General features: G+C 57.2%; 1 protein-coding gene across 1 annotated transcript; it reads right to left on the bottom strand.

The window, feature by feature from the left end:
• GFRA2 (GDNF family receptor alpha 2) lies at positions 1 to 27,666 on the bottom strand. Its single transcript, XM_041471684.1, has 9 exons — positions 27,583 to 27,666; positions 20,789 to 21,103; positions 15,954 to 16,037; positions 10,677 to 11,031; positions 2,396 to 2,505; positions 2,181 to 2,321; positions 1,929 to 2,104; positions 1,132 to 1,185; positions 1 to 1,010 (listed from the first exon to the last, which is right to left on the bottom strand). Exons 1-9 carry the CDS (start codon positions 27,620 to 27,622, stop codon positions 882 to 884), a joined length of 1,404 nt encoding a protein of 467 aa, XP_041327618.1. The 5' UTR covers positions 27,623 to 27,666; the 3' UTR covers positions 1 to 881.
• Between the last annotated feature and the right edge of the window lie 224 nt (positions 27,667 to 27,890).

Genomic DNA, 27,890 nt, shown 5'->3' with positions numbered 1-27,890 from the left:
GTTAAAAAAAATAAATTTTCCAAGAATACATTTGGAAGTTGTTGTGGGAATTGGAGGGATTAAAAAAAATTAAAAAGAGGGAAAATAAAGGGAAAAATGGGAATTAAAAAGCCACAGGATGGGTAGGATTATGTATATGGGAATATCCATATGTTATATGTATATAGGAAATAAAGCGGAGAGGGAAAAAAAGGAATTCTGACCCTGGATGGGTCAAGTTCCACTCCCAACCCAAATTTCAAATAAAAAAAAAATTTTAAAAAAAAGGAAAATGGAACCTCTTCCCCTGGAATGATTGAAAACATCAGCACAACCTCACACATTTCACACCAGTTTCTTTTCTCTTCCATTCGGAAACTCTCAGAGGAAAACTCCCAACCAAAATCCCCCAAAAACCAACGGGAAGAGCTGTGGGAGTCCCCTCCGGGTGGCTCCCGATGGCGCCTTCATCCTCCAGGATGTTTCCATGCAGAATCCTCGTTGTTCCTGTGGCCACCCCAGTGCAAAGAATCCTGAAATTCACCTTTCCCAAAGCTTTTCTCTGACTCTTTTCCCCTCCCCGGCACCGCTGGCAGCTCCAGACCCCATTCCAGGCCCATTCCAGGGAGTTTTCCCAGGAGCCGCTCTGGAAAACCAACCCAGAAAAGACCAAAAAAAAACCCCAAAAAAAACGGGAAAAATGAAAAGTAGGAAGAAAACCACCAAAGTTTCCCAGCTTGGTGAAGGCTCCTCCTGCCTCTCCGGAGCTCGGCATTCCTGGGATTTGGGAGCGTTCCAGTCTCCGGCGCAAGCGCGGCAGCGGTGGGCACTGGTGAGCACTGGTGGCACTGGTGGCACTGGTCCGAGCGTCCCCGTCCCACCGGCTGCTCCTTCCCGCCCCTCTATAGCCCCAGCACCGGGATCAGGATGGGAATGAGGAGCAGGATCCGGCTCTCCCGCTGCCGGCTGCTTCCCGCCTTGGGATCCATGAAAGTCTTCTGGTCTGGCATCACATCCGTGGTCAGCTGGGCCTGGCGAGGAGGGATGGGAGTTTTAGGGAAAAGCATCCCAAAGTTGGGAAACACTCCGAGGTGTCATTCCCAAGATGTTTGCTTTGGGAGAGAATTCCCAGCCCCGGGATCCCCCAAGTACCTGGGAGTAGCACAAGCTCTGCTCCTTGGATTTGTTGGGCTTCAGGCCTTGTTCCTGGCAGGAGAAATTGGGAATGGTTAGGGGAAGAATGTGCCCCTGGAGCTGGTTTGGGGTCCTGAATTTCCCTGTGGGAATCAGCTCGGAGCGGGTGATGGAGTACAGGGAAATTTGGGAACGGCTCATCCCATCTCCACAGAGGCTTCAATGGATCCTGCCTCACTGCCACTGTGATCCTGCCAGGAATCCTGCCTGGAATCCTGGGACACCCCACCAGTCCCCATCCCACTCCTCTGCATTCTTGGAATAGCCCCAGCCATTTCGCAGTCCCATTTCCCTGCATTCCTGGAATATCCCCAGCCATTCTCCAATCCCATTCCCCAATCCCATTTCCCTGCATTCCTGGGACATCCCCAATCCCATTTCCCTACATTCCTGGAACATCCCCAGCCACTCCCCAGTCCCATTTCCCTCCCACTCCTTTTCCACCCATGGAGCAAAACAGGGACGCCCAAGCCCAGCGCCCAGCAAGACATCACGGATTTTCCATATTTCCCAAAAAACCATGGAATTCCAGCTCCCAAACGAGGAGAAGTCAGGCTCAGGGAGTCACCTTGGCAGGTGAGGGAGAAGACGGGCAGGGAATTCCATTTCCCTCCCCATTCCAGACCCCAAACAGTGCCCGGCTCCTTCCAACCCCAAGATGAGTCCGAGCGGGACATTTTCCCATCCCACGGGATGCGGCCGATGTCCCACACCCCCACCAGTGCTCCCAGTTTGTGGCAGGGACTGGGCCACACCTGGAGGGAGGTGCAGGTGCTGATGACGCTCGTGTCGTAGGCGGTGTTGCTGTCGTTGACGTCGTCCGGCAGCGCCGGGCTCTTCTCCACCTTCGGCAGCACCGTCACGGCGGGATTGGGATTTTTGGGAGCCAGGTTCACGTCGGTGCCGTTCCCAAAAGCTTGGATGGCGTTTCCTGGCAGCAGGAGAGATTTAGGAGGGATGGGAATGATAAAACAAGGTCAAAGGGGCAGTGCGGGGAAGCGCCTTACGGAGACAGGGATTTTCCGTGAAATCCCGCAGGAATTTCTCGCACTCCTCCTCCATATTCCCGCTGCCTTTGCAGGAGCACCAGGGTGAGATGGTGATGCTGGTGGTGCTGGCGTCCACGTAGTTGGGGGTGATGTCAAAGCCTGGCAAAGAGGAGAGAACAAGGATGAAATCCCAGCGAGAAAAGCCATTCCCGATCCCGACTCCCGGCACTCACCGATGAGCCCTGCGTAGGAGCCCAGGCACGCCTGGAAGTTGTCCCCAGGACAGCTGGTCAGGGACTGGAATGTGGCCTGGCAGTTGGTGTGGAAATCAGCCAGACGGGATCTGGAGAGGAGGAAAAGTGGGAAAACAACAGGATTTCAGTGCCAGTTCCATCCCAGAGTGACTCCACGGCCAGCAGGAATTTTTTAGACAGAATAAGTGCCCCATTCCCAACATCCCCACACAGGCTGTGAAATTCCAGGGCAATTCAGGCTCTCCAGCTGCGTTATCCAAGTGCTCCCAAAAGGAGACAGGATCCTGGGAATGGCCGTGCTCATCCACACCTCAGATCCCAATGAACAGTAAAAACACAAGAGGAATGTCCTTGGGAAGGGATGGAATTGGGGTGGGTTTGAGGCGCTGCTCCTTGCTGGGGATGGGAGGATGGAGAAGGAGGAAGAGCTTAGGATGAAGCAGGAATTCCAGGGAAAACCAGGATTCTGCAGTTCTGCCATGGTGCATGAGGCAAGGAGGAAACTTTCTCCTCCTTCTTCCTGGAAATAAAACTCCCGCACCAGGAGCGTTGTTTCCCTGTTTATTTTCCTTCCTTGTGACTCAGCCCATGGAAAACTCCCCACAGAGTGGAGAGGCTCCATCCCACTCCCATCCCCGGGGCAGATCCTCAGCTCCTGGAAGAGAATTTTCCTTGCACAAAGCCCAGAAAAGCTTTTCCAGCATTTTTATTTCTGGGGGATGCTCCACCCTCCCTGCAGCCAAACCTCAGCTCCAGGGTGGGAATGGCAGAAATCCAAAAACCTGCTCCTTCCCCAGCTTCTCTGCGGGAGAGGAATAAAACTTTCCGACAGCATTTCCCTCTCTTCCCAAATCCGAGGCGAAGGGACGTCAATTCCCTGCAGGAAGCGTGGCGAGTTCAGTGCGGAGCGCCAGGAAAATTTGTCACCGCTGCTCCCCGGGGCTCTGCTCCCGGCCCGGAGCATCCTCCGAGGCAAATGTTATTCCTTTCATAATCCATGAGGATGCAGCTGGGAAATCCTTCAGGAATATCCAAGGCAGATGTCACTCTTCCTGTTGGACACGGCGACTTTGGAAGCCGCTGGATGAGATTCGCTGCCAGGAATAAAAGCTCGGCCTGGGCCCGGCGGGTTTTGGCTTTCAAGGGCTCCAAAGGAATGAAAAAAAAAGGGAAAGGAGAAGGAGCCAAGTCCATCTTAGCGGGAACAAGGAGGAATTGGTGCCAAATCGCTGCTGGCAGCTGGAGGAGGCAGGTGGGGATGGCCTGGAAAAGTTGGGAAGAGCTGGGCTGGCTCTGGATGAGGGATGGAGGAGGATTTTCCTAAGAGTTGCCTTCCCCCCACGCCCCCCAAAAAAAAAACCAAACCAAAGGAGTGGAAGAAAAGGGATTTAAAAAATTAATTCTGGATATACACTCAGATCTGCCATCCCAAACCTGCTCCAAGGGCTGGATTCCTATTTAGGGGTTTCCAAACTGCCCCTCTTGGATTCCTGCAGGAAAAGTCGCAGGAAGACTCCCCAGGATCCCGGGGTTGAACACGCCCTGCTCCCAAATCCAGGCACTTCCCAAGGACCTCGATCCCTGGATCCTCTTAAATATCCTGGATTTAAGGGACTTTTTAATTCCATACCTCTATTCGCAGTGCATAAATCCCAAATTTGCACCTGTACATTTATCCCATGTGCTTAAATCCCAAATTTAAGGGACTTTGTGCATTCCTAGACAAACACCTGGTGCCAATATCCCAAATTTAGGGGACATCTTGTAGCTGTACATTTATCCCAGGTGCATAAATCCCAAATTTAGGGGATTTTTATTCCTGTCCTCCCACCCCCAGCACATATATCCCAAATTTCGGGGACTTCAAGCATCCCTACAGGGCCCACCTGCCTCCCGCTCCTCTCCCATTCCCTGTTTTTCTGCAGGAATTCAGCACCACCAAAACCCCACTGGCTCTGACATGAAAATTTACCAAACACAGAGGTTTTGGGATGGGTTTGGGGTTTTTTTTTTTTGTGATTTTTTTAACCGCTTAATTGAGTGTTAATTACTCCCATCCCCCGAGCCACAGTGATAACTCAGCACACATCCAATCCAACAGCATCCTGCTCCTGAATATTTAATGGAAAAGACACTGGGATTCCTCCAGAGGTGGAATTTTTTTTTTTTTTTTTTTCACGGGCAATTTATGGGGACTGAGGGAATTTTTAAAGAAAATCCTCTCCCCCTCTCCTGCCCAGCTGGGGATGTTCAGGAAGCTGCGACAACACGGAAAATACTCGGCGAGACACGAAAATCCCGCTGGGCATCGCCCTCCCAACATTCCCGTCCTGCTGGAGAGGGATTCTTTTGAAGTTGGGAGATGCTGAGATTAAAAAAAATTCCCCTCAAATGCTCGCAGGTAAATTCAAAGCATCCCAGGGAGGGGGAGCAGCTGAAGGGAAGAGGGAAGCTGGAATAAAAGTCAGCTTTTGTGGATGACCCGCTGCCAAATCGAGCGAGGAGTTCACAGGGGAGGGAAAAAAGATCAATGGATGGATTTGTTTTATCCGGGAGAAGTTGTCTGGGGAGAGGAGTCACCTGTTCTGGGCTGAGCCGCGGGAGGCTGGAGGGGAAAAGGAAATTTTTGGTCGTCCTTCTGAGGCTCTCAGCCTCAATTCCAGAGGAATTTCCTCATGGAAACGGGGTCAGGCTTGGGAAGGGGCTGCCTGTGGAGGGTTTGGAGTCACCATCGCTGGAGATGTCCAGGGAACGCTTGGAGATGCCCAAAGAGCCCTTGGAGATGTTCAGGGAACCCTTGGAAGTATCCAAGGAATCCTGGAGGTGTCCAAGGATGACCTGGAAGTGCCCAAGGAACCCCTTGAAGTGTCCAGGGATGGCTTGAAGGTGGCAAAGGAACCCTTGGAGGTGCCCAAAGAACCCCTGGAGATGCTTAGGGAACCCTTGGAGGTATCCAAGGAACCCCTGGAGGTGCCCAAGGATCCCCTGGAGGTGACACTCAAGGCTCTGGGCTGGGGACAAGGTGGGGACCAAAGGTTGGACTCTGATCCTGGAGGACCTCCAGGAGCCTCTGGAATTCCTTGCTCAGAGCTATGGACACAGCAGGAAAAAGTCAAACCCACAACAAACCAAGGGAGAAGCTCCCAAAGCAGAGGAAACCCAGCAAGAGGGAAAATAATTAGGGCAGAACCTCAAAGTCGGCAGTTACTAATTAACAATTTCGTTCTCCACACGCATTTCAGGCCACCACGTTTTGATCCAGGGCTGAGATCAGTGACTCAAAGGCCTTTTTTGGGTGGATTTTTTTTATCCTCGAGCCCTGCGGCTCCCCGGGAAGGGGAGGACGGAGCCGGCACCGTTTGATTTTAATTGCGGGCCCGTTCTGTCCCATTGAGCCGCTAACTGAGCCCAACAGGAGATTGTGTTTACACAAGCAAAGCCCGGCTCAAGACAGACTCGCTGTCACATTAAGTCAATACTTGGGAAGCCTCTCGAGTTAATTATTCAGCGAGAATTGACTGATTCTCGTGGTAAGAGCCCGGCGAGCCCGCAGGGAGCCGAGCCCTCCCCCAGCCTCCTCCTCATGTGAGGAACCCCCCCGGGTGCTGCCCCTCCGCTTCAAAATCCACCAGATTTGGAGATTTTCACTGATTTTCCCAGATTTCTCCAAGCTCTCCCAGCTCCCATTAAATCCAGGAGAAATCGTTCCCTGTTCCATCTTCTTTCCCTCCCCTGCTCCTTCTTTTCTTCTTCCCCAGCCACCTCCTCATGTGAGGGACCCCCCGGTGCTGCCCCTTGGCTTTCCAAATCCACCAGATTTGGGGATTTTCACAGATTCTCCAATCCTAAATCGGGTTTGGAGACACCTCCACACTCTGTCCCCTTCAAACCCGAGCTCTCCCAGCTCCCATTAAATCCTGGAGCAATTTTTCTCTGCTCCTTCTTCCTCCCCTCCTCCTTCTTTTCTTTTTCCCCAGGTGCCTCCACAAGTGAGGAACCCGCCGGTGCTGCCCCTCCAAATCCACCAAATTTTGGGGATTTTCACAGATTTCCCACTCCCAAACCGGGTTGGGAGGCTCCTCCACTCCCCTCCGACCCCAAGCTCTCCCAGCTTCCATTAAATCCTGGAGCAATTTTTCCTTGCTCCTTCTTTTCTGCTTCCCCAGCCACCTCCACAAGTGAGGGACTCCCCAGTGTTGCCCCTTGACTTTCCAAATCCACCAGATTTGGGTATTTTCACAGATTTCTTTTTCCTTGCTCCTTCTTTTCTGCTTCCCCAGCCACCTCCACAAGTGAGGGACTCCCCAGTGTTGCCCCTTGACTTTCCAAATCCACCAGATTTGGGGATTTTCACAGATTTACTACTCCCAAACTGGGTTTGGAGTCTTCTCCACATCCAGTCCCTCTGAATCCGAGTTCTCCCAGTTTCCGATAAATCCAGGAGAAATTTTTCTCTGCTCCTTCTTCTTTCCCTGCTCCTTCTTTTCTTTTTCCCTGGCTGTTCCCACACATGGGGGACCCCCCAGTGCTGCCCCTCCACTTCAAAATCCACCAGATTTGGGGAATTTCCCAGATTTCCTAATCCCAAACCAGGTTTGGAGACTTCTCCACTCCCCTCCAAACCCGAGCTCTCCCAGCTCCCATTAAACCCAGGAGCAATTTTTCCCCGCTCCTTCTTCTTCCCAGACAGGCTCTCATTACAGGGAGTAATGAGAAGTTGAGCTGCTGTTTATCAAGGAAACATCCATTACGGGTGGTGTTGTGTCTGCGCCAAACAAAGGCCGTGCCGCGGGGCCGCGCCGCTCCCAAGCCGCGCTCCCTTCCCATCTTTGGTGTTCCATCAATCCCCAGCCAGCCTGGATCCCCTCCCTCCTTCCCGAGCCAAAGCTCCAGCCCAAACCTGGCCAAAATCCTTGATGAACAAATATCCTGGGAGGGGGAGCATCCCTGACCCCCCCTGGATTTAAACACAGCAAAAATTGGGATAAAAACCCAGGAGATGATCCAACATTCCCACCTTGGCCAAAATCCTTGACACACAAATATCCTGGGAGGGGGAGCATCCCTGACCCCCCCTGGATTTAAACACAGCAAAAATTGGGATAAAAACCCAGGAGATGATCCAACATTCCCACCTTGGCCAAAATCCTTGATGAACAAATATCCTGGGAGGGGGAGCATCCCTGACCCCCCCTGGATTTAAACACAGCAAAAATTGGGATAAAAACCCAGGAGATGATCCAACATTCCCACCTTGGCCAAAATCCTTGACACACAAATATCCTGGGAGGGGGAGCATTCCTGACCCCCCCTGGATTTAAACACAGCAAAAATTGGGATAAAAACCCAGGAGATGATCCAACATTCCCACCTTGGCCAAAAGGAAAGACGGGGGGAAAGACGGGGGGAAAGACGGGGGGAAAGACGGGGGGAAAGAGGGGGGGAAAGCTTCCTGAGCTGCACAAATCATGGCTCAGTTGCTCCCAGAGTCCTGGGGCAGCTCCCGTGGGATTTGTGGCTGGGTCAAGGCCGTTGGAATGGATTTATATGGAGGAAACAAATTAGGATTTCAGCCCAGGATAAGCCAGATCCTGCACTCCAAAGATCCTGTCCCCTTACCGGGATCTGAGTCCTTGAGGGGACACAAGGAGGGACATCCCAGACCCTCTGTGCCTTCAGGACAGCAGGGAAGGGTTAAACCCCTCCTGCATCCAGAACATTCCACATGCAGAGCCATTCCCGGCAGGACGGAGCAGCCAGTGGCTTCCTTGTGACCTTTGTGACCGAGGGGACAGGGCTGGTGTCCAAACCCAGCAGCCCCACGCAGCTGGAAAGCAGCACGGAGAGCCAGGAAAAGCTCTGGAAGGGCTGTTTTCCATGCTGGAATATTCATTTACCCTCTCCTCCAATTCTTCTGCTTCTTTTTAGGGGTGAAAATCTTGTCCTATAGGAGCAGCAGCCCCTGGATCGACCTCCATGCAGGAAAAATCCCTCTGGAAAATCCTATCCTGCCAGAGAGGGTTTTCCCTCATTAGGCTTTGAGCCAGGAGGGTTAATTAATTACCCTGGCAGGTTAATTACTCTGGCAGGAGAATTATCTCATGTCCTGTCACCTCCAGCTCTGGAAGCACTTGGGATCTGCTCTGGCTCCACAGCCCTCGCCAGGCCCCTGTCAGATCGGGATGAGCATCGGGCTGGGATGTTGGATTGAGAAACTCCTGGAATGGGAAATCCCATGGCACTGCCTTGTCCTCCAGGATCAGGAGTTTGGGATGGATAAACCCATGGATAATGGGAAATCCCATGGCCCTGCCTTGTTCCCCAGGATGAGGGGACACAGGGATTTTGTGTCCCAAAATTTTAGCTGGAGATGCCAGACGGGAGCGGATGGGATGGGATGGGATGGGATGGGATGGGATGGGATGGGATGGGATGGGATGGGATGGGATGGGATGTTCTCCTGAAAACCCAGATCCAAGGAGTGCATCCATGCCCCATTCCAAGGAAAAAATCCCTGAGGTTCCAGCAAAACCAACACAAATAAATCCCAGATTTGGGCATTTTCCAGAGCAAGAGCCCCCATCCCATCTCTCCCATGCTTCTCCCAAAAAACCACATTTCCACCTTGGAGCAAACAAATCCTCCCAACAGCTGCCACCCCTTCCCCCTTTCCCTCCTTGTGTGGGGTTTCATTCCATGCAGGAATTAAAGCTCGTGGCCTCTGCAGCCCCCCCGGCTCTTCCAGCCCCGTTATCCCTCTCGGAGCGCGGATCCGTCGGCAGCATCCGCCTCGGAGCGCGCTGATGGAGAGGAGTTGCCATTCCCGGGTATCTTTTATTCATGGCCACCAGCTCCTTGGATTACTTTTTGATAAAAAGCCACATTCCCACATTTCAAACATCTCCGCTCGCAGCCCGAGGAAGATCCGGAGCTCGCATTTATTTCCCCGCCGAGCGCCGGGAAACTCCATCACCTTGACGGGGAGAAGATCCTGCTCCTGGCGGGAGTCGGGGCTATCGGGAAGTGGATCCGGGTCCCGAGGGGGACAGGAGGGGTTGTGCCCCGTGACAAATGGGTTTCAGAAGGAGCAGGAGCCTCGGCACCCAGCTCTGCGCTGGCAAGGGGGAGCAGCGGGAATTCGGCAGCCGGGGAAGGTTTGGGAGGATGCAGTTCTGTCCCTGTTTCTTGGGATCTGTCCCCTGGATGTCCCCAGGGCATTGTCCAGTGCTGCTTCCCCAGCCAAACACGGGGAAAAACAGAGCCTGGGGGGTGACACACATACTGGGGGTGACACTGATGCCAGGGGAGGTGGCACTAGTATTGGGGGGTGACACTGATGCCGGGAGGTGGACACTGATGCTGAAAGGGTGACACCAATGCTAGGGCAGTGACATTGATATTGGGGGTGGTACTGATGCCAGGACGGTGGCACTGATGCCGGGACCTTGCCAGGAGAAGCTCCCAGAGTGCCCAGGTGGCACCAGTGCCAGGGGGGTGACACTGATTTTGGGAGGTAGCACCGATACAGGGGGGTGGCACTGATCCTGAGGCACGTGACACTAAGGCTGGGGGTGTGGCACCAGTGCCAGGGGGTGACACCAATGCCAGGAGGGTGACACAAACACCTGACCCATGGACCGTGGGAGAAGCCACCGAATGCCTGGGTGACACCAATGCCAGGAGGATGACACCAATGCCAGGAGGGTGACACTGATGGCTGGGTGGTGATACCAATGCCAGGAGGGTGACACTGATGGCCAGGGCAATGACACCAATGCCAGGAGGGTGACACCAGTGCCAGGAGGGTGACACTGATGGCTGGGTGGTGATACCAATGCCAGGAGGGTGACACTGATGGCCAGGGCAATGACACCAATGCCAGGAGGGTAACACTGATGGCTGGGCGGAGACACCAATGCCAGAGAGGTGACACTGATGGCTGGGGGCTGACACTGATGGCCAGGAGGTGACACCAATGCCAGGAAGGTGACACTGATGGCCAGGGCAATGACACCAATGCCAGGAGGGTAACACTGATGGCTGGGTGGTGACACCAATGCCAGAGAGGTGACACTGATGGCCGGGGGCTGACACTGATGACCGGGAAGGTGACACCAGTACTAGGGAGGTGACACTGATGGCCAGGGCAATGACACCAATGCCAGGAGGGTGACACTGATGACCAGGCGGTGACACCAATGCCGGGGAGGTGACACAACACCTGACCCACGCCACAAGAACCCCCCAGCACGCCCTTTACCTGCACAGGTGATCCGCCCGGCAGGCGCCGCGCAGGTCCAGGCAGTTGGGCTTGTCCTTGTCCTTGTCCTCGTAGGAGCAGGAGGGGACGATGGTCTGGCGGCGGCGCTCGGCGCACGCCGGGTCCTTGCAGGAGCAGAAGAGCAGGCGGAAGGTGAACTCGCTGGGCACGCGGTCGAAGAACTGGCGCAGGGCCTTGTGGCACTTGCGGCGGCTGCAGGGCTCGGTGGCCGACAGCTCCCGGCTGCAGGTGGAGATGTAGCCCGAGCGCAGGCGCTTGCAGTTGTCGTTGAGGTTGCAGGCCTTGGCCGCGTCCAGGCAGTGGTTGCTCTTGGAGGTGGTGGCCGGGTCCATTCCTGCCCGGGGGAAAAGATATTTGGGGTCAGGAAGGTGGGGAGGGAGGGATGGATGGATGGATGGATGGATGGATGGATGGATGGATGGAGAGGTGGTTGTAAAGTTGGGGAGGTGGCCTCAAAGGTGGGAGATGGTTTGTAGTGTGGGAAGATGGGATTGAGATGGGGGAATTGCTCTTGACCCCGGGAGATGCCCCCAAAGGTGGGGAGATGCCCTCAAAAACACTCTTGAGCTGGGACTGGGAGACGCCCTCAAAGGTGGGGAGATGCCCTCAAAAACACCCTTAACCTGTGACTGGGAGATGCCCTCAAGGCTGGGGAGATGCCATCAAAGGTGGGATGGGAAGAAGCCCTGAAAGCTGTGAATGAGCCTGCAAACCTGGGATAAGAAACACCCTTGACCCTGGGATGAGGAGAATTCCTTGAAACTGGGAGATGTCCTCAAACATGGGATGGGGAAATGCCCTTGCCCGGGGATGGGGAGGAACCTCCAAAGCTGGAGAGATGTCCTCAAACCTGGAGCAGGGAAAAGCCCTCAAACCCAGGATAGGGAAATGCCCCTGACCTGGGGAAGATGACAGGTGTCATGCCACCCCTGTGGCATCAGTGTCACCTCCCAGCATCCCCAGCACAGCCCATCCCATCCCTGGGTTGACCCCACCCCATTCCAGGCACAATCTGTAGGATCAACACCCCCCAAACCTCCGGGCAGAATCCAGGCCGTGAAATTGCAATATTTCTTTCCTTTTGTCAATTCTTCAAAGAATAATTATTAATTATTAATTAATTAATTAATATTCAGCTCCAAAAGTGGAATAATCAACCCAACTCCACTGTGGCTCCCACAGCCCCTCCTGGGGCTCCCCAAAAGTGGGACAGCTCCAGATAGGGATGAAAGGGACAAAAGGCTCAATCCGACATCCATTCCAGGAATCCCATCCTGGGAATCCCATCCTGGGTCCATCCTGGGAATGCCACCCTGAATCCATCCTGGGAATCCCATCCCACATCCATCCCAGGAATCCCATCCCATGTCCATCCCGGGAATCCCATCCTGCATCCATCCTGGGAATCCCATCCTGGGAATCCCATCCCTTGTCCATCCTGGGAATGCCACCCTGAATCCATCCTGGGAATCCCATCCCACATCCATCCCAGGAATCCCATCCCATGTCCATCCTGCGAATCCCATCCCATGTCCATCCTGTGTCCATCCTGGGAATCCCATCCCATGTCCATCCCTGGAATCCCATCCCTCAGGAGAGGACGGATGAGGCCAAGCCCCAGCTAGGGAACAAACACAGCATTTTCCTTTTTTTTTTTTTGCTGGGAATGACGGATCACCCTCCGCGGCTCAGGTGCTGCTTCTGAAGGCTCCTCATCCCTCATTCTCTCCCCTCCACATCCCGGCCAAATCCATGGATTCTCCTCTGCTGGCCCCCAGCTTCTGCTGCAAGGGAAGGCTCCTAATTGGCCTATCCTAATTGGAGGATGCTGATAATTAGCAAATGGCAGATCCCAGGTGAGCTTCAGCCCCCGGCTCCCTCTGCATCCCTGAAGGGGGACAGGGTCGGGGGGAGTCTTTTGTCCCATTGTCCCCAAGCTGAGAGCCACCAGCCTGGTCCTGCTGGGGATCCCGAGGATTCAGGGATCCCAATTAAACCAGGGATCCCAATTAAATGGCAAAGCCCCTTCCTGGTGCCATCCTGACCTCCTGCAGCCCTTGGAGGACATTTGGAGCTTTTTGGGGCTCGGTGCCACCCCGTGCTGTGACAGTCAAGAGCTTCCCCTGTCCCCTTCACCCAGGACCAGCACACCCAGGCTGTGCTGCCAGGAAATCCCAAATCCAGGGAGGAAAAGGTGTTTGGGAAGAGCCCTGGATGTGCCAAAGGTGCCATTCCAGAGCTGGACACCCCTGGAGAGGTTTGAGGCTTCACCTCCGCCCTGGCAGCCAAACCCCAAATCCGGGCTGGGGCAGAGATGGATGGTTTGGGTTTTCTCCAGAGGATGGACACAGCTCGAGGGGGAAAAGGGATTGGAGAGGTGGGGAAAAGGAGGATTTAGGTGGGAAAAGGGGGATTGGAGAGGTGGGGAAAAGGAGGATTTAGGTGGGAAAAAGGGAATTCAAGAGGTGAGGAAAAGGGGATTGAAGAGATGAGGAAAAGGAGGATTTAAGAGATGGAGCACCGGGGTCTCTTTACTCCCCCTGGTTTTGGGGGATGCATTTAGCCCTCCCTGCACCCCAGATCACCCCAGCCCCGAGGCCTGGAAGGGGTGAGCAGCAGATTTCCGGCACAAAACCGGGCTTTTGGGATCCGTGGGAAGCGGCAGCCGATTGTCTCCTCGGGAACATCGCTCCTGCCCTGCCCGAGACCTGCGGGGACCCGGCTGCATCTTAATGGAGCCGCGGCTTTGGAAGCGCCGCGCTCCTGGGGAGCTCATTAATAAAGCACGAGCATGAAAATTTCATGAGCAGAGGCGGAAACGGGGGCCGAGGAGCTGGGCTCGGGGGCTGGGGCCACCAGCTGTCCCCTCTGCGTGTCCCCACGGCCGCTGGGGACAGGGGAGGAAGAGCAGGAAGGGGGATAAGGAGGAGGGGGATGGGGGTTCGGTGCCCACCCCGCGCTGGAGTGCGGTGCCCGCAGGGAGAATTCCCAGCTGGAGCCTCTCCCTGCTGCCACGGGCTGTGGTTTCCTGGGGATCCAGCAGGGATGAGCATCCCGGCTTCTCTGCCCAGCGCGGGGGTCCCGCGGGTCGCGGGGAGGGGGCAGCGCCGGCTCCGCGCTCTTTACACGCGGGTTACACAGCCCCGGCTCCCCAGCCATCCCTCCGCTCCCAATTATCCCGCCGGGCAATTAACAGCTCCTTCTCCAGGAGCTGCTCCTGCTCCAGGAACAGCTCCAAGAACGCGTTCGCTTCAGCGCTCGCCATCAGGCCAGGGCCGATGTCCCCGGGGAGGGGACAGGGAGGGGGTGGCAGCAGCAGCGAGGCCACCCCGGTGCTCACAGCACCTCCCCGGCTGCACCAGGAGCCCCTTCCCCCCTTCTCCCCATCCCCAAAATCTCCCGCCCCGCTCTCCTGGATAAATCGGTGTCTAATCCCCGCTCCAGACTCGCAGCTTTCCAGATTTCCCGGCAGCTCCAGACGTTTTCCTGACGCCAATGTAATCCCAAAAAGGCGGCCGGGAGGCGGGAGGGGGTGGCAGCGTCACCCCAGAAACCCGCGCCGAGCTCCCGGGGAAAATTCACCTGGAAAAGCCTGGAAAATTCACCCCGGGGGCTGCAGGCGGCGGGGGACAGCGGTGACAGCGGCGGTGTCACAAACCCGCTGTCCCCAGGTGAGCTGGGCACGGCCCTGGGGGTGTCCCCGAGGCGTGGGGACAGTGAGACCCCCCAAAATCCCGCAGTGTGGGGGGGTTGGGGAGGGTTCAGGAGGAGGAAAAGCGAGGAGAAGCCGGGGGGGTGGCACGGGGAGGTTGTCATGGAAATGGGTGGGAAAACCCAAATTCCCCCGGATGGAGGCAGAGCTTGGGCACCCTGTGGGAGGACGCTGGGATGTTCTGAGGGACACTGGGATGCTCCAGGGGGTTCCAAGGCACACTGGGATGCTCCAAGGGACACTGGGATGCTCCAAAGGGACACTGGGATGTTCTAAGGAATACAAGGATGCTCCAAAGGGACCCAGGGATGTTCCAAGGGGCTCAAGGATGTTCTAAGGGACACAGGGATGCTCCAAAGGGGCACAGGGATGCTCCAAGGGTTCCCAAAGGTCTCAGTGGTGCTCCAAGGGACACAGGAATGTTCTAAGGGATACAGGGATGCTCCAAAGGTTTCCAAGGGGTGCTCCAAGGGAGGGAAGAATGCTCCAAGGGGCTCAGGGATGCTCCAAAGGGCTTCCAATGGATCCAGGGATGTTCCAAGGGGCTCAAGGATGTTCTAAAGGATACAGGGATGTTCTAAGGGATACAAGGATGCTCCAAAGGGTGCCAAGGGATGCTCCAAAAAGCTCAGGAATGTTCCGAGGGGCTCAGGAATGCTCCAAAGTGACGTGGGGATGTTCCAAGGGATGCAGGGATGTTCCAATGGGTTCCAAAGGGCTCAGGGGTGCTCCAAGGGACACTGGGATGCTCCAAAGGGCTCAGGAATGCTTTAAGGGACAAAAGAATCTTCCAAAGGGACACAAGGATGGTCGAAGGGCTTCCAAGGGACACGGGGATGCTCCAAAGGGACCCAGGGATGATCCAAGGGATCCTCCAAAGGATCCTCCAAAGGGCTCAAGGATGCTCCAAGGGACACAGGAATCTTCCGAGGGACACAGGGATGCTCCAAAGGGGTTCCAGAGGACACAGGGATGCTCCAAGGGACACAGGGATATTCCAAGGGGGAGGTTGTCATGGAAATATGCTCCAAAGGGACCCAGGGATGCTCCAAGGGTCTCAGCACCCCTCTCCCAGCAGCTTCCCAGAGCTCAGCTCGAGGCTGCTGCCCCGGGGAGGGGACAGCAAACGGGGCCCCCCTCAGCTCCACCCCATCCCGAGGGTCCCAAATCCTCCAGAACACCAAGAATTCTACTGGGAATTCCATGGGAAGGGCTGCACCCCGCTGGATCCAGCGCTGGGTTTGTGCCTCCCCAGTGCTGGGGACAACACAAATTCAGGGAATCCCGGGAATTCCAGGTTTCCCAGCGATTTTATATAAACCCAAACCCCTAAATCCCAGAAACAGAAAGAATCCACCCCAAAAATACATCAAACCCCCAAAATGATGCGCAGGACCCCAAATTTGGGGGGAACAGAAGGGGAGGAGAGGCTGGAGGAGCAAAGGACGAGGCCCAGGGGAGGGAGGTGGAGGGATGGAGCCTTTCCCTGGCTGGGAGCAGCTCTGTGTTCACCGGCAGGAGATAAAACACGGCGCTTTTATTACCTGAGAAAATTGAAGCGAGTCTGAATATATCAGAGAGACGAGAGGTGACCGGCTCGTACGGGGAGGCTTCATAAAATTCCTCTCCTTCGGTGGGAGGAAAGGCAGGGGAAAAAGGGAGAAAAAAGGAAATTAAAGCCCGTGGTGAATAATCTCAGCCAGTTCCAGGAACAGAAACCCCCCTGGTTCAGGGAGGGAAAAGTAAAAAGATTTCCAGGCACTGGAATTAAAGGAAAGGGGGATGTGGGAGAGGTTCAGGGAATTTTGGCTGTGGTGCGTCCTGTGGCCAGCCAGGTTTGGTGGTGGCCAATCCCAAAGGATTCCAGGAGTTGAGAGGATTGGGATATTCCAGGGGGAGGGGCACTGAGTTCAAGGCTGGAAGTTTTGGGGTCCACACTCAACTCTGGATTCTTTTATTGCTACAAAATCCCAAAAAAAAAGACCTAAAAAGACCTCAAAAAAAAACCCTAAAAACCTGTTCTCAACTCTGGGTTCTTTTATTGTTACAAAATCCCCTAAAAACACCTAAAAAACCTAAAAACCTGTTCTCAGCTCTGGGTTCTCTTATTATTACAAAATCCCCTAAAAAACCTAAAAACCTGTTCTCAGCTCTGGGTTCTCTTATTGTGATAAAATCCCCTAAAAAAGGAATTCAGGAATCTCTTGGAAACCCCTGAGTGGAAATCCAGGCAGGGAGCAAAGCAGGAGGGAAATTCCAAGGAATTTCCTGGGAAATTTGGGAGGGAAATCCCAAAATTTGGGAGGGAAAGACCCCGCTGGGATGTCCCTATCCTGGGCTGCTCTCAGGGTGATGGGATTTGGGGACAATGCCCTGAGGGTGGCTCCTGATCCTCACCAGGAATAGGAACAGGATCCAAACCCCACTCCAGGCCATCCCCTAGAAATTTGGGAGGAAAATTTGGGAGGGAAGAAAATTTGGGAGGAAAATTTGGGAGGGAGCTGGGATGTCCCTACTCCCTGCAGATTCCCAGCGATGTCACCGCTGCTCTTGTGGTGATGGAATTTGGGGACAACACCCTGAGGGCAGCTCCTGATCCTCACTGGGAGTGGGAACAGGATCCAAATCCTGTTACTCAGTGACATTCCCAGGAAATTTGGGAGGAAAAGACCCCGCTGGGATGCCCCTGTTCCCTGCAGATTCCCAGTGCTGCTCTTGTGTGATGGAATCTGGACAACGCCCCGAGGGCAGCTCCTGATCCTCACTGTGAATGGGAACATGATCCAAACCCCGCTCCAGGCCATTCCCAGGAAATTTGGGAGGAAAAGACCCCGCTGGGACGTCCCTGTTCCCTGCAGGTTCCCAGTGCTGCTCTCGGAGTGATGGGATTTGGGCACAACGCCCCGAGGACGGCTCCTGATCCTCACCGGGAATGGGAACAGGATCCAAACCCCGCTCCAGACCATTCCCTCTCCCCTCTCCGTCTTTCCCTCTTGAATAAAGTGCGTTTAGGCGGCCCCGTAACCTCCATCGCTGCCATAAATAATTAAACACCCGCTTGACTCCTGCTGCTCGCCAGGGAAATTACCGAGCATTAACGGGGCGCTGGACCTGCCTGGAGCCACAATTAACCCCCAGGAAGGAGGCTGGAGCCTCCCTAATAGCAGGGAGAGCTCGGATGGGAGGAGGGGAACCCCGAAATCTCCGCTAAAAGGCACAAATTTGTGTTCCTCGTTGCTTCGCGCACGGTAAAGGATCGCCACAAAGCTTCCGCCTCTCCTTAAAGCTCGGCTTAATCACGGCTCTTCCCTCCTCCAGGTGCAATTCCCATTCCCTCATTCATTCCCGAAAAACCCCGGGAAACTGCTCAATGAGGGCAGCTAATGAGCGGGAGAAAACAATTAGGGCGTAATTCCTGCTCTGGGCCGGGGTTTGGGGCTCTGCTTCCTGCACTGACCCAGATTTGGAGGGAATTTCACCCAGGGGGGCCCTGGGCTCAGGTACGGCTCCCCTACATCCTCTGGAAGAGTTTTCCCACCCTCTGGAAGAGTTTTTCCAGTTTTCCCACACTCTGGAAGAGTTTTCCTTGGGTACAGCTCCTCCATCCTCAGCTCCAGCTCTCCCACCCTCGGGCACACCTTCCCCACAGAATTCCAGAATTCCCAGCCTGCTCTGGGTTGGAAAGGGCCTTAAAAATCTCATCCCAACCCCCCTGCCACGGGCAGGGAGCTCTTCCACCAGCCCAGGTGATTTTGGCACAAACGCAGGTGGATTTGGGGGCTCAGTGCTGAGCCTCAGGTGCCCATCTTGAATTTCCTGGGGGTTTCATCTGAATTTCCTGGGGTGCCCATTCTTCTATCCTGGGGTGTTTATCTGCCCTACCTGAGCTGCTCACCTGGGGGTTTAATCTGAATTCCTTGGGATTTTCACCTGAATTTTCTGGGGTGCCCATTTTTCCTCCCTGGGCTCCACATCTGCCCTATCTGGGGTGCTCACCTGGGGTTTAATCTGAATTCCCTGGGGTGCCTATTTGAATCTCCTGGGGTTTTTATTTAATTTTCCTGGGGTTTTCATCTGAATTTCTTGGGGTTTTCATTTAATTTTGTGGGGTTTTTATCTGAATTCCCTGGCCTGCCCACCTGGCCGACCACCCCTCACCCCATTTCCCCCCAGTTCACCCAAACCCCCTCAAACCTCCCCAAACTCCAGCAACGCCCTCCCCACCCCCACCACTCCCAGGGTGCTCCTTTGGGGTCTCCCCATCACCCCACGCTCATCCATTGGGGTGTCTCATCCCCATCATCCCCAGGATGATCCTTTGGGGTCTCCCCATCACCCCCAGGGTGCTCCTTTGGGACCTCGCCCTCCCCATTCCCATCACCCCAAGAAGCTCCTATGGGATTTTCCCATCCCCATTGTTGATCCCACCCCCAGGTGAACCATTAGCATCTCCCCATCACCCCCAGGGTGATCCTTTAGGGTCTCTCCATCCCCATCACCCCAGGAAACTCCATTTGGGACCCCTCTCCCCATCCCCATCACTTCCAGGGCACTCCTTTAGGGTCTCCCCATCTCCATCCCCATCACCCTGGGGTGATCCATTGGGGTCTCCCCCTCCCCATCACCCCCAGGGTGATCAGTTGGGGTCTCCCCATCACCCCAGGGAACGCCATTTGAGATCCCTCTCCCCATCCCCACCACTCCAGGGCACTCCTTTGGGGTCTCCTCCACTCCAGGGCGCTCCTTTAGGGTCTCCCCATTACCCCAGGGAACTCCATTTGAGATTGCTCTCCCCATCCCCACCACTCCAGGGTACTCCTTTGGGGTCTCCCCATCACCCCAGGGTGCTCCTTTGGGGTCCCCACCACTCCAGGGCACTCCTTTGGGGTCTCCCCCACCCCAGGGCGCTCCTTTAGGGTCTCCCCACCACCCCACTCTGATCCATTGGCATCTCCCCATCCCCCCCACCCCAAACCCCTCCTTTATGATCTCCCCCACCCCAAAACGCTCCTTTACGACCCCCCACCACCGCCATACCTTCAGCCAGCCCCAGGTGGATGCTCCAGTAGATCTGAAGGCACTGCAGCTCCTTCTTCATGCCCCTCTTGCAGCGGCAGTGCTGCAGGGGGCTCTCCTGCAGCACCTCCAGGGCCAGCTGGCACTCGCGGTTGGCCAGCATGGTGTTCCTGTCGCGCCCGGCCAGGCACTGCCGCAGGGTGCGGTAGCGGGAGCTGCAGCCCGGCTCGCCCGCGCACAGCTCGTTGGCTCGCACGCAGTCCACCGGAGCTCGCCAGCCCGGCGGGGACAGCGCCGGCGGCGAGGGGGGCCCGGCCAGCGAGCGCAGCACCTCATCTGGGCCGGGCAGCGACAGGCGAGGGAGAGGAGGGCACAGGTTAGGGAGGAAGGTGAGCGCCGGCCCGAAGGAGCGCCCCGGATAGGGTAGGGGGGGTGCCCCGAGAGGGAAAATGGGCAGGGAATTCAGCTTGAAACCCCAGGGAATTCAGGTTAAAACCTCCAGGGGATTCAGGTGAAAATCCCTGGAAATTCAGATTAAAACCCCTGGAAATTCAGATTAAAACCCCTGGAAATTCAGATTAAAACCCCTGGAAATTCAGATTAAAACCCCTGGAAATTCAGATTAAAACCCCAGGGAATTCATATTAAAACCCCCAGGGAATTCAGATTGAAACCCCAGGTGTCTCCCCATCACCCCCAGGGTGCTCCTTTGGGACCTCGCCCTCCCCATTCCCATCACCCCAAGAAGCTCCTATGGGATTTTCCCATCCCCATTGTTGATCCCACCCCCAGGTGAACCATTAGCATCTCCCCATCACCCCCAGGGTGATCCTTTAGGGTCTCTCCATCCCCATCACCCCAGGAAACTCCATTTGGGACCCCTCTCCCCATCCCCATCACTTCCAGGGCACTCCTTTAGGGTCTCCCCATCTCCATCCCCATCACCCTGGGGTGATCCATTGGGGTCTCCCCCTCCCCATCACCCCCAGGGTGATCAGTTGGGGTCTCCCCATCACCCCAGGGAACGCCATTTGAGATCCCTCTCCCCATCCCCACCACTCCAGGGCACTCCTTTGGGGTCTCCTCCACTCCAGGGCGCTCCTTTAGGGTCTCCCCATTACCCCAGGGAACTCCATTTGAGATCGTTTGGGGTCCCCCCATCCCCCCAGGGTGCTCCTTTGGGGTCCCCACCACTCCAGGGCACTCCTTTGGGGTCTCCCCCACCCCAGGGTGCTCCTTTAGGGTCTCCCCACCACCCCACTCTGATCCATTGGCATCTCCCCATCCCCCCCACCCCAAACCCCTCCTTTATGATCTCCCCCACCCCAAAACGCTCCTTTACGACCCCCCACCACCGCCATACCTTCAGCCAGCCCCAGGTGGATGCTCCAGTAGATCTGAAGGCACTGCAGCTCCTTCTTCATGCCCCTCTTGCAGCGGCAGTGCTGCAGGGGGCTCTCCTGCAGCACCTCCAGGGCCAGCTGGCACTCGCGGTTGGCCAGCATGGTGTTCCTGTCGCGCCCGGCCAGGCACTGCCGCAGGGTGCGGTAGCGGGAGCTGCAGCCCGGCTCGCCCGCGCACAGCTCGTTGGCTCGCACGCAGTCCACCGGAGCTCGCCAGCCCGGCGGGGACAGCGCCGGCGGCGAGGGGGGCCCGGCCAGCGAGCGCAGCACCTCATCTGGGCCGGGCAGCGACAGGCGAGGGAGAGGAGGGCACAGGTTAGGGAGGAAGGTGAGCGCCGGCCCGAAGGAGCGCCCCGGATAGGGTAGGGGGGGGTGCCCCGAGAGGGAAAATGGGCAGGGAATTCAGATTGAAACCCCAGGGAATTCAGGTTAAAACCTCCAGGGGATTCAGGTGAAAATCCCTGGAAATTCAGATTAAAACCCCAGGGAATTCATATTAAAACCCCCAGGGAATTCAGATTGAAACCCAGGTGAGAGCCCCGGATAGGATAGGTAGGGACCCCGGGAGGAAAAATGGCAGGAAATTCAGATTGAAAGCCCCGGGGAATTCAGGTTAAAACCCCCTGGGAATTCAGATTAAAACCCCAGGGGATTCAGGTGGAAATCCCAAGAAATTCAGATTAAAACCCCAGGTGAAAATCCCAGGAAATTCAGATTAAAACCCCAGGTGAGCACCCCAGTTAGGGTAGGTGAGGACCCCGGGGAAGAAAAATGGACAGGGAATTCAGATTAAAGCCCCCAGGGGATTCAGATTGAAACTCCCAGGGGATCCAGATTAAAACCCCAGGTGAGCGCCCCAGATAGGATAAGTAGGGACCCCGGGAGGAAAAATGGGCAGGGAATTCAGATTAAAACCTCCAGGAAATCCAGATTAAAACCCTAGGTGAGGGCCTCGGACAGGGCACATGGGGATCCCCCGGGAGGAAAAATGGGCAGGAAATTCAGATTGAAGCCCCCAAAGAATTCAGATTAAAACCCCAGAGAATTCAGATTAAAACTCCCAGGGAATTCAGATTAAAACCCCGGGTGAGCAGCTCAGGTAGGGTAGATGGGGACCCCAGGAAAGAGGAATGAGCACCCAGAAAATTCAGGTGAAAATCCCAGTAAAATCAGGTTAAAACCCTCAGGAAATTCAGATAAAAACCCTTAGGTGAGCACCCCAGACAGGGCTGATGGGGACCCCCGGGGAGGAAAAATGGGAAGGAAATTCAGATAGAAACCCCCAGGGAATTCAGATTAAAACCCCAAGGAATTCAGATTAAAACCCTCAGGAAATTCAGGTTAAAACCCCCAGGTGAGCACCGCAGACAGGGCAGACGGGGACCCCAGGGAGGAAAAATGGGCAGGAAATTCAGGTTAAAACCCAGAGAATTCAGATAGAAACCCCCTGGGAATTCAGATTAAAACCCCCAGGAAGTTCAGGTGAAAATCCCAGGAAATTCAGGTGAAAACCTTAGATGAAAATGCCAGGAAATTCAGATTAAAACCCCAGAAAATCCAGATGGGCACCTGAGGCTCAGCACTGAGCCCCCAAATCCACCTGCGTTTGTGCCAAAATCACCTGGGCTGGTGGAAGAGCTCCCTGCCCGTGGCAGGGGGGTTGGGATGAGATTTTTAAGGCCCTTTCCAGCCCAAAGCAGGCCAGGAATTCTGGAATTCTGTGGGGAAGGTGTGCCCGAGGGTGGGAAAGCTGGAGCTGAGGATGGAGGAGTTGTGCCTGTGCCTGGAGCCAGCTGAGATTATTCACCACGGGCTTTAATTTGCTTTTTTTCTGGCTTTTTTCTCCCGTCAAAGGAGAGGAATTTTCCCAAGGGTGGCAGTATCAGCCCAGCCTGGGAATCATGGAATTGTCTGGGCTGGAATGGGTTTTTAAGAACTGAAAGAGGGAAAATTGAGGAGGAAAGAGGGAAAGGAAAGGGGGAAAAGGAAAGGGGGAAAAGGAAAGGAATTCTTCTCTGGGAGGGGCTGGGATGGAATTCCCAGGGGAGTTGTGGCTGCCTCGTCCCTGGAAGTGCTCAAGGCCACCTTGGAGAAACCTGGGATGGTGGAAGGTGTCCTTGCCCATGGCAGGGGCTGGAATGAGATCCCACCATCCTGGAATGGCTTGGGTGGGAAGAGACCTTTAAACCACCGTGGGCAGGGACACCTTCCCTACTCCAGGCTGCTCCAAGCCCCGTCCAGCCTGGCCTGGAGCACCTCCAGGGGTGTCCCTGCCTCCCCCACAGCCGGGATTGCCCGGTGGGGGTGGGGAGCTGCAGGGTTAATCCCACACCTCAGCCGGGGACCTGGCGTTCCTTGTTCCCTCCAAAGCCACCCATGAGAGCTCCGGAGCCCCGGGGGCAGCGGCTCCATCCCGAGTCCCCGCGCACAGCCTGCCTTTGGCTGCTCATCCTCCCCAGCCCCGTCACAGGATTTTTAGGGCATCTGACTCATGGATTTTGGAGCGCTCGGCCTTGGCAGGGCCGCGGGGCAGCTGCGGCTCCGAACAGGAGCTTCCCTCCGGGGTGGCAGCGGGCCAGCGCGGCCGGCTCCTGTCCCTGTCCCTGTCGCTGTCCCCGCTCGGACCCTGCCCCCGCATTCCCACAGCTCTCCCGCTGTTCCCATCATTTCCGCATCTGCTTTTCCCCCTGGAAATATTCCTGCTAAATCCAGGCAAAATTCCTGCTAAATGCGGCCCAGGCGAAGCCGGGCTTGTCCCCTCCCCGGTGGAATTGGGGACAGGCAGCGCTGGTTCCCCCCCGCCCCCAGGGTGATGGGGACAGGACCCGCTGTCACTCCTGGCCCCTCCTCCCCCCTCCAGCTCCCAGGGAAAGCCCTGGAGCAAGGAAAAGTGGGAATGGCAGCACCTGGAGGGGACCCTGCTCTGCTCCGGGGGGCGATGGGGGCGGGACCCCGCTCTGTGCCCGCCCTGGTGCCCGCCAAGGGTGGTGGGCAGGGGTGACCCCTCGGTGTGTCCCCGTCCCTGTCCCCTCCCGCCTGGCACCGCCTCGGCCACCGCTGGCAGCCCCTTCCCCAGCCCGGGTCTGGCAGGGGGACAGTGACACCTACAGGAACGCGACAGGGGCCACCCGTGTGTCCCCCACAGCGGGCGGGGCTGGTCCCCTGCCCCCCCGAGGCTGGGCACGCGTCCCTGCCCGCTGTGTCCCTCGGGAGCGGGTGGCACTGGAGCCGTGTGGGTGGCACTGGAGCGGGTGGCACTGGAGCGGGTGGCCGTAGATATCTCTGCCCACCTCGGGTGCCAGGGGGGCTCTGAGGAGGGACAGGAGCAGGGTGGGCGGTGCCCAGGCGGGGACACCTCCGCTGGCTGCGGTCACTCCAAGGAACAGATCCACAGATCCCGGTGTCCAGCCGATGTTCCCAGAGGTCTGGAGAGCGCCCAGGAGCCCCCAGAGCCACGTTAGATCCAGCCTGGAGCAGCAGATTCCCCTCGGGAAGGCCAGGCCAGGCCAGGCCAGGCCTGGCAGGATTGTATTCCACACGGGAGGCAGGCGGGATCCGTGAGGGACTGGAGGAGAAACGGGTGCCCCAAACGCTGATCCCGGGGCTGGGAATGCCAGAGCCTCGCCACGCCATGGGTGGTGCCTTGGGATGATGCTGTGGAACTCTGCGCCTTCACACGCCAGGAAATCCCATCCTGAGGCATCCAAAAAATGGGAAACTGGGAAAAACTGATCCTACTGCAGCCATGGTCACAGGGAAACTGCTCCAGGGCATTGGAGACATTCCAGAGCTCCACCAGGCATGGAGAGCTGTTGCAGAATTCCATGGAGATGGAGAGCCATTCCAGAGCTCCACTGGGTGTGGAGAGCTGTTCCAGAGCTCCACCAGGCATGGAGACTATTCCAGAATTCCATGGACATGGAGAGCCATTCCAGAGCTCCACGGGGTGTGGAAAGCCATCCCACAGCTCCACCAGATCTGGAGATTCAGCCCTCAGCTGCATCAGGTGTGGAGAACCATTCCAGAATTCCATGGACATGGAGAGCCTTCCCACAGCTCTGCTGGACATGCTGAGCCATCCCAGAGCTCCACCAGGCATGGAGAGCTATTCCACAGATCCACTGGACATGGAAAGCCATTCCTGAGCTCTGTTGGGCTTGGAGAACCATTCCAGAGCTCCACTGGGTGTGAAAAGCCATTCCAGAGCTCCACTGGACATGGAGAACCATTCCAGAGCTCCACTGGGTGTGAAAAGCCGTTCCAGAGCTCCACTGGATGTGGAGAACTGTTCCAGAGCTCCACCACATTCCAACCTGTCCCATCTCAGCTCCAGCTCCAGCCCTGCTTGCCCCAGCTCCAACTCACACTTCTCCAGAAGCCTCGTCCCAAAAATCCCCTCCTCTGGCCACATTCCTGTCCCCATGGGCAGGGCAGGGTCACATGCTTGCCCTGGCACCAAAGGACCACCTGGAACATCCTTGGGTGCCCTCTGGGTGGGTCAGGTTGGGAATCCCAGAAGAAATCCCCTCTCTGGGAGCAGCAGGGATGAGCTGTGTGGGCGAGCTGGTCCCGATCCTCCTGCCTTTTGCCATTTTCCCACCTTTCTCCCACGGTTTTGCAGGGAACGGGGTCCTGCGAGCCCCTCGGTGGCACCGGCAGCATGCGGCACCGCCGGAGCCGGGAGTGCCGGCGGATCCTGGAGCGGGAAGGGCGGGCACAGCCCTTTGTCGTGCTGCCCCAGATCCCGCAGGATTGGGGCTTTTTCCAGCCTGGGTGCTTTCCTTGGAGCCCCCCGCTCCTCCCGGCTCCTCATTCCCACCTAGGAGTTTGGGTGGAGGGGGAAACTGAGGAGGGGGATTTTTTACCCCCCAGAAAAACCCCTCCCGGCAGAGCCGCCCTCCCGGAACTCCGTGGCTGAAACATCTGCAGAGAATTCCCGGCTAATCCTCGGCAGGCTCTGGGGTACTGGAGCACAGCGAGGATTTGCACAAGGTGCTGGCCTCTTTTCCTGCCGTTCCCACGGCTTCTCCCGGCTCCAGCAGCCTCTTCCCGAGCTCTAATCCATGTTCTCCTGCTCTGCTTCTGCCGGAGACCTTCGGAGAGCCGGCAGCTTTAGAGGGAAATGTTTCTCCTGGCGAGGATCACTCCGGAACACGCAGCTTCCCAGCCAGGACCAAAGGGATTTTCTGGCTTCCCGGGAATGATGCCGGCTGGGAAGAGCTGGATGTTCCTTCTCCAGGATCCTCAGCGTGAGGCCACGCCATGGTCACCCCATCCCTGAATCTGGGGGTGCAGGGTCCCTGCTCAGGGTTCCAGCTCCTCAGCCTCGCCCTGCACCCACAGAACCTTGGGGACAGCCAGGGATGGGGGGGGGAGGGACACCCAGGGATGGGGGCAGGGTCCTGCTTCGATGCCAACCCCGCTGTGAGGGCAGGTGGGCCCTGGTTTGGATGCCTGATGTGGGGCATCCCTGTCCCCCTGGAGGTCCCTGTGCCCCAAATCTCTCCCTGAGCCATCCAGCTGTGCCCGGACACGTGTCCAGATGTGCCCAGACACACATCCAGATGTCCAGCTGTGCCCCCAGCCAGGCTGGAGCACCCTTCCCCCCCACACACGGGGGTGTCCCCACTGGTGTCCCCACCCCGCCCCTTTCTCTCTGTCTGAGGGCGTCACCCGAGCCCCCCGCCCTGGCACCCCCCGACCCCTCCGGGCAGGGGCTCCCCCAGCCCAGGACTCGGTCCCCACCTGCTCAGGCCTCTGTCCCCCCGTCCCCAAAGGCTTGGGGGGCACCCGCCCCCCCGGGCACCCCGTGCCTCGCTGGGGTGGCGCTGGGAGCAGGGCAGAGCCCGTGCCCCCCGTTCCAGCCGGGAGCAGAGCGCTCCCCGGGGACCCCGAGCCCCCCCGGAACGAGGCTGTGCCAACCTTCAAGTCTCCCTCAGCAGCCTCCTGTCCCTGTCCCTTGTCCCTGTCCCTGTCCCCCAGCCCAGGCCGGCTCCTCAAAGTTCTCCGGGCGCTGCAGCGAGCCGGGATCGCATCCCAGGCAGCCGCGAGCTGCGGGAGCCGGGAATGGCCCCGGGAGCGCGGCACGCCCGAGCGGCGGAGGGCGAGCCCCGAGCATCGCCGTTTCCTTTCCCTTTCACCCCAAAGCCAGCGCGGGCTGCGGCTGCTCCCCTTTCCAGCGGCTGCTGCCAGGGGAGGCTGCGCTGGGAACGGGAGCGTTCTCCCGGCACAAAGCTCCGAGCCGCCCGCGGCTCCGGCGCGATCCGGGCGCGGGGACGGCGATTCCCCACGCAGGAACCCGAGCCACGAGCTCAACTTTCCCCGCCGAGTGTCCACGCCGCGTTCCCAAGCTCTGGAATGGCGCGGGGGGAGGATGGAGGGCAGCGGGGGACACGGGTGGGAAGGGGAGAAGGGGGAGATGTCCCCCGAAACGCAAATCCGCGCTGGTTTGCCAAGGGGAGCGGGCATGGGGGACGGGCAGGGCTCGGCTGCTGGGTGATCCTGCTCGCTCCGGCCCCGAGGGGGCGGCTGGGCTTGTGTCCCCCGTGTCCCCCTCCCCGTTTCAAGTTGACGGGGAATAGGAAATGAAGTTAAACCCCTCGCCGTGCCCCTCTCCTGCCGCAGCGCCGGTGCCAGCTCGGAGGGGCTCGCTCGCTGCCTCAGCCCCCGCAGCCCCTCGCCCAGGGGGAACGCGCCACCTCGGCCAGGCGACAGCCGCCACCCCGCCCCCGGCACCCCCGCCGGGGCCACTCACCTACGAAGAGGACGATGCAGAAGGCGTTTGCCAAGATCATGGTAGGAAATCCACGCGCTCCTCCACGTGTGCAAAAAAATGATGTTAAAAATCAGGCAAAAAAAAAAAAAAAAAAAGGGCGGGGGGGGGGGGGAGGGGGGAGAATAAAAAAAGATTTAATAATTCCCAAGGCGGTCAGGTAGATCCTAAATCCGGTGGGCTGGAAGCGAAGGGAAGGGGGGTGTGCTCCGCCCGGCGCGGAGCCGGGTCCTCAGCCGCTCGCCGCCTCCCGCATCCCCGCCGGGCTCCGCGGCGCGCTCCGGGCTCGG

Source organism: Pyrgilauda ruficollis, unplaced genomic scaffold, assembly GCF_017590135.1.
Source record: "Pyrgilauda ruficollis isolate IOZ18807 unplaced genomic scaffold, ASM1759013v1 scaffold273, whole genome shotgun sequence".
Lineage (NCBI taxonomy): Eukaryota > Metazoa > Chordata > Aves > Passeriformes > Passeridae > Pyrgilauda > Pyrgilauda ruficollis.
Note: the sequence above shows the minus strand (reverse complement) of the source record. Positions and strands in the feature narration are given on the sequence as shown.

What these genes read in the sequence shown, in the direction of transcription:
- GFRA2 (XM_041471684.1), bottom strand. Translation starts at nt 27,622, where the DNA reads ATGATCTTGGCAAACGCCTTCTGCATCGTCCTCTTCGTAG. An exon ending in CCACCTGGGGCTGGCTGAAG is followed by an intron (nt 16,038 to 20,788) that starts GTATGGCGGTGG and finishes CTCCCACCGAAG; the next exon opens with GAGAGGAATTTTATGAAGCC. An exon ending in AGAGCTTGTGCTACTCCCAG is followed by an intron (nt 1,011 to 1,131) that starts GTACTTGGGGGA and finishes CCTCCTCGCCAG; the next exon opens with GCCCAGCTGACCACGGATGT.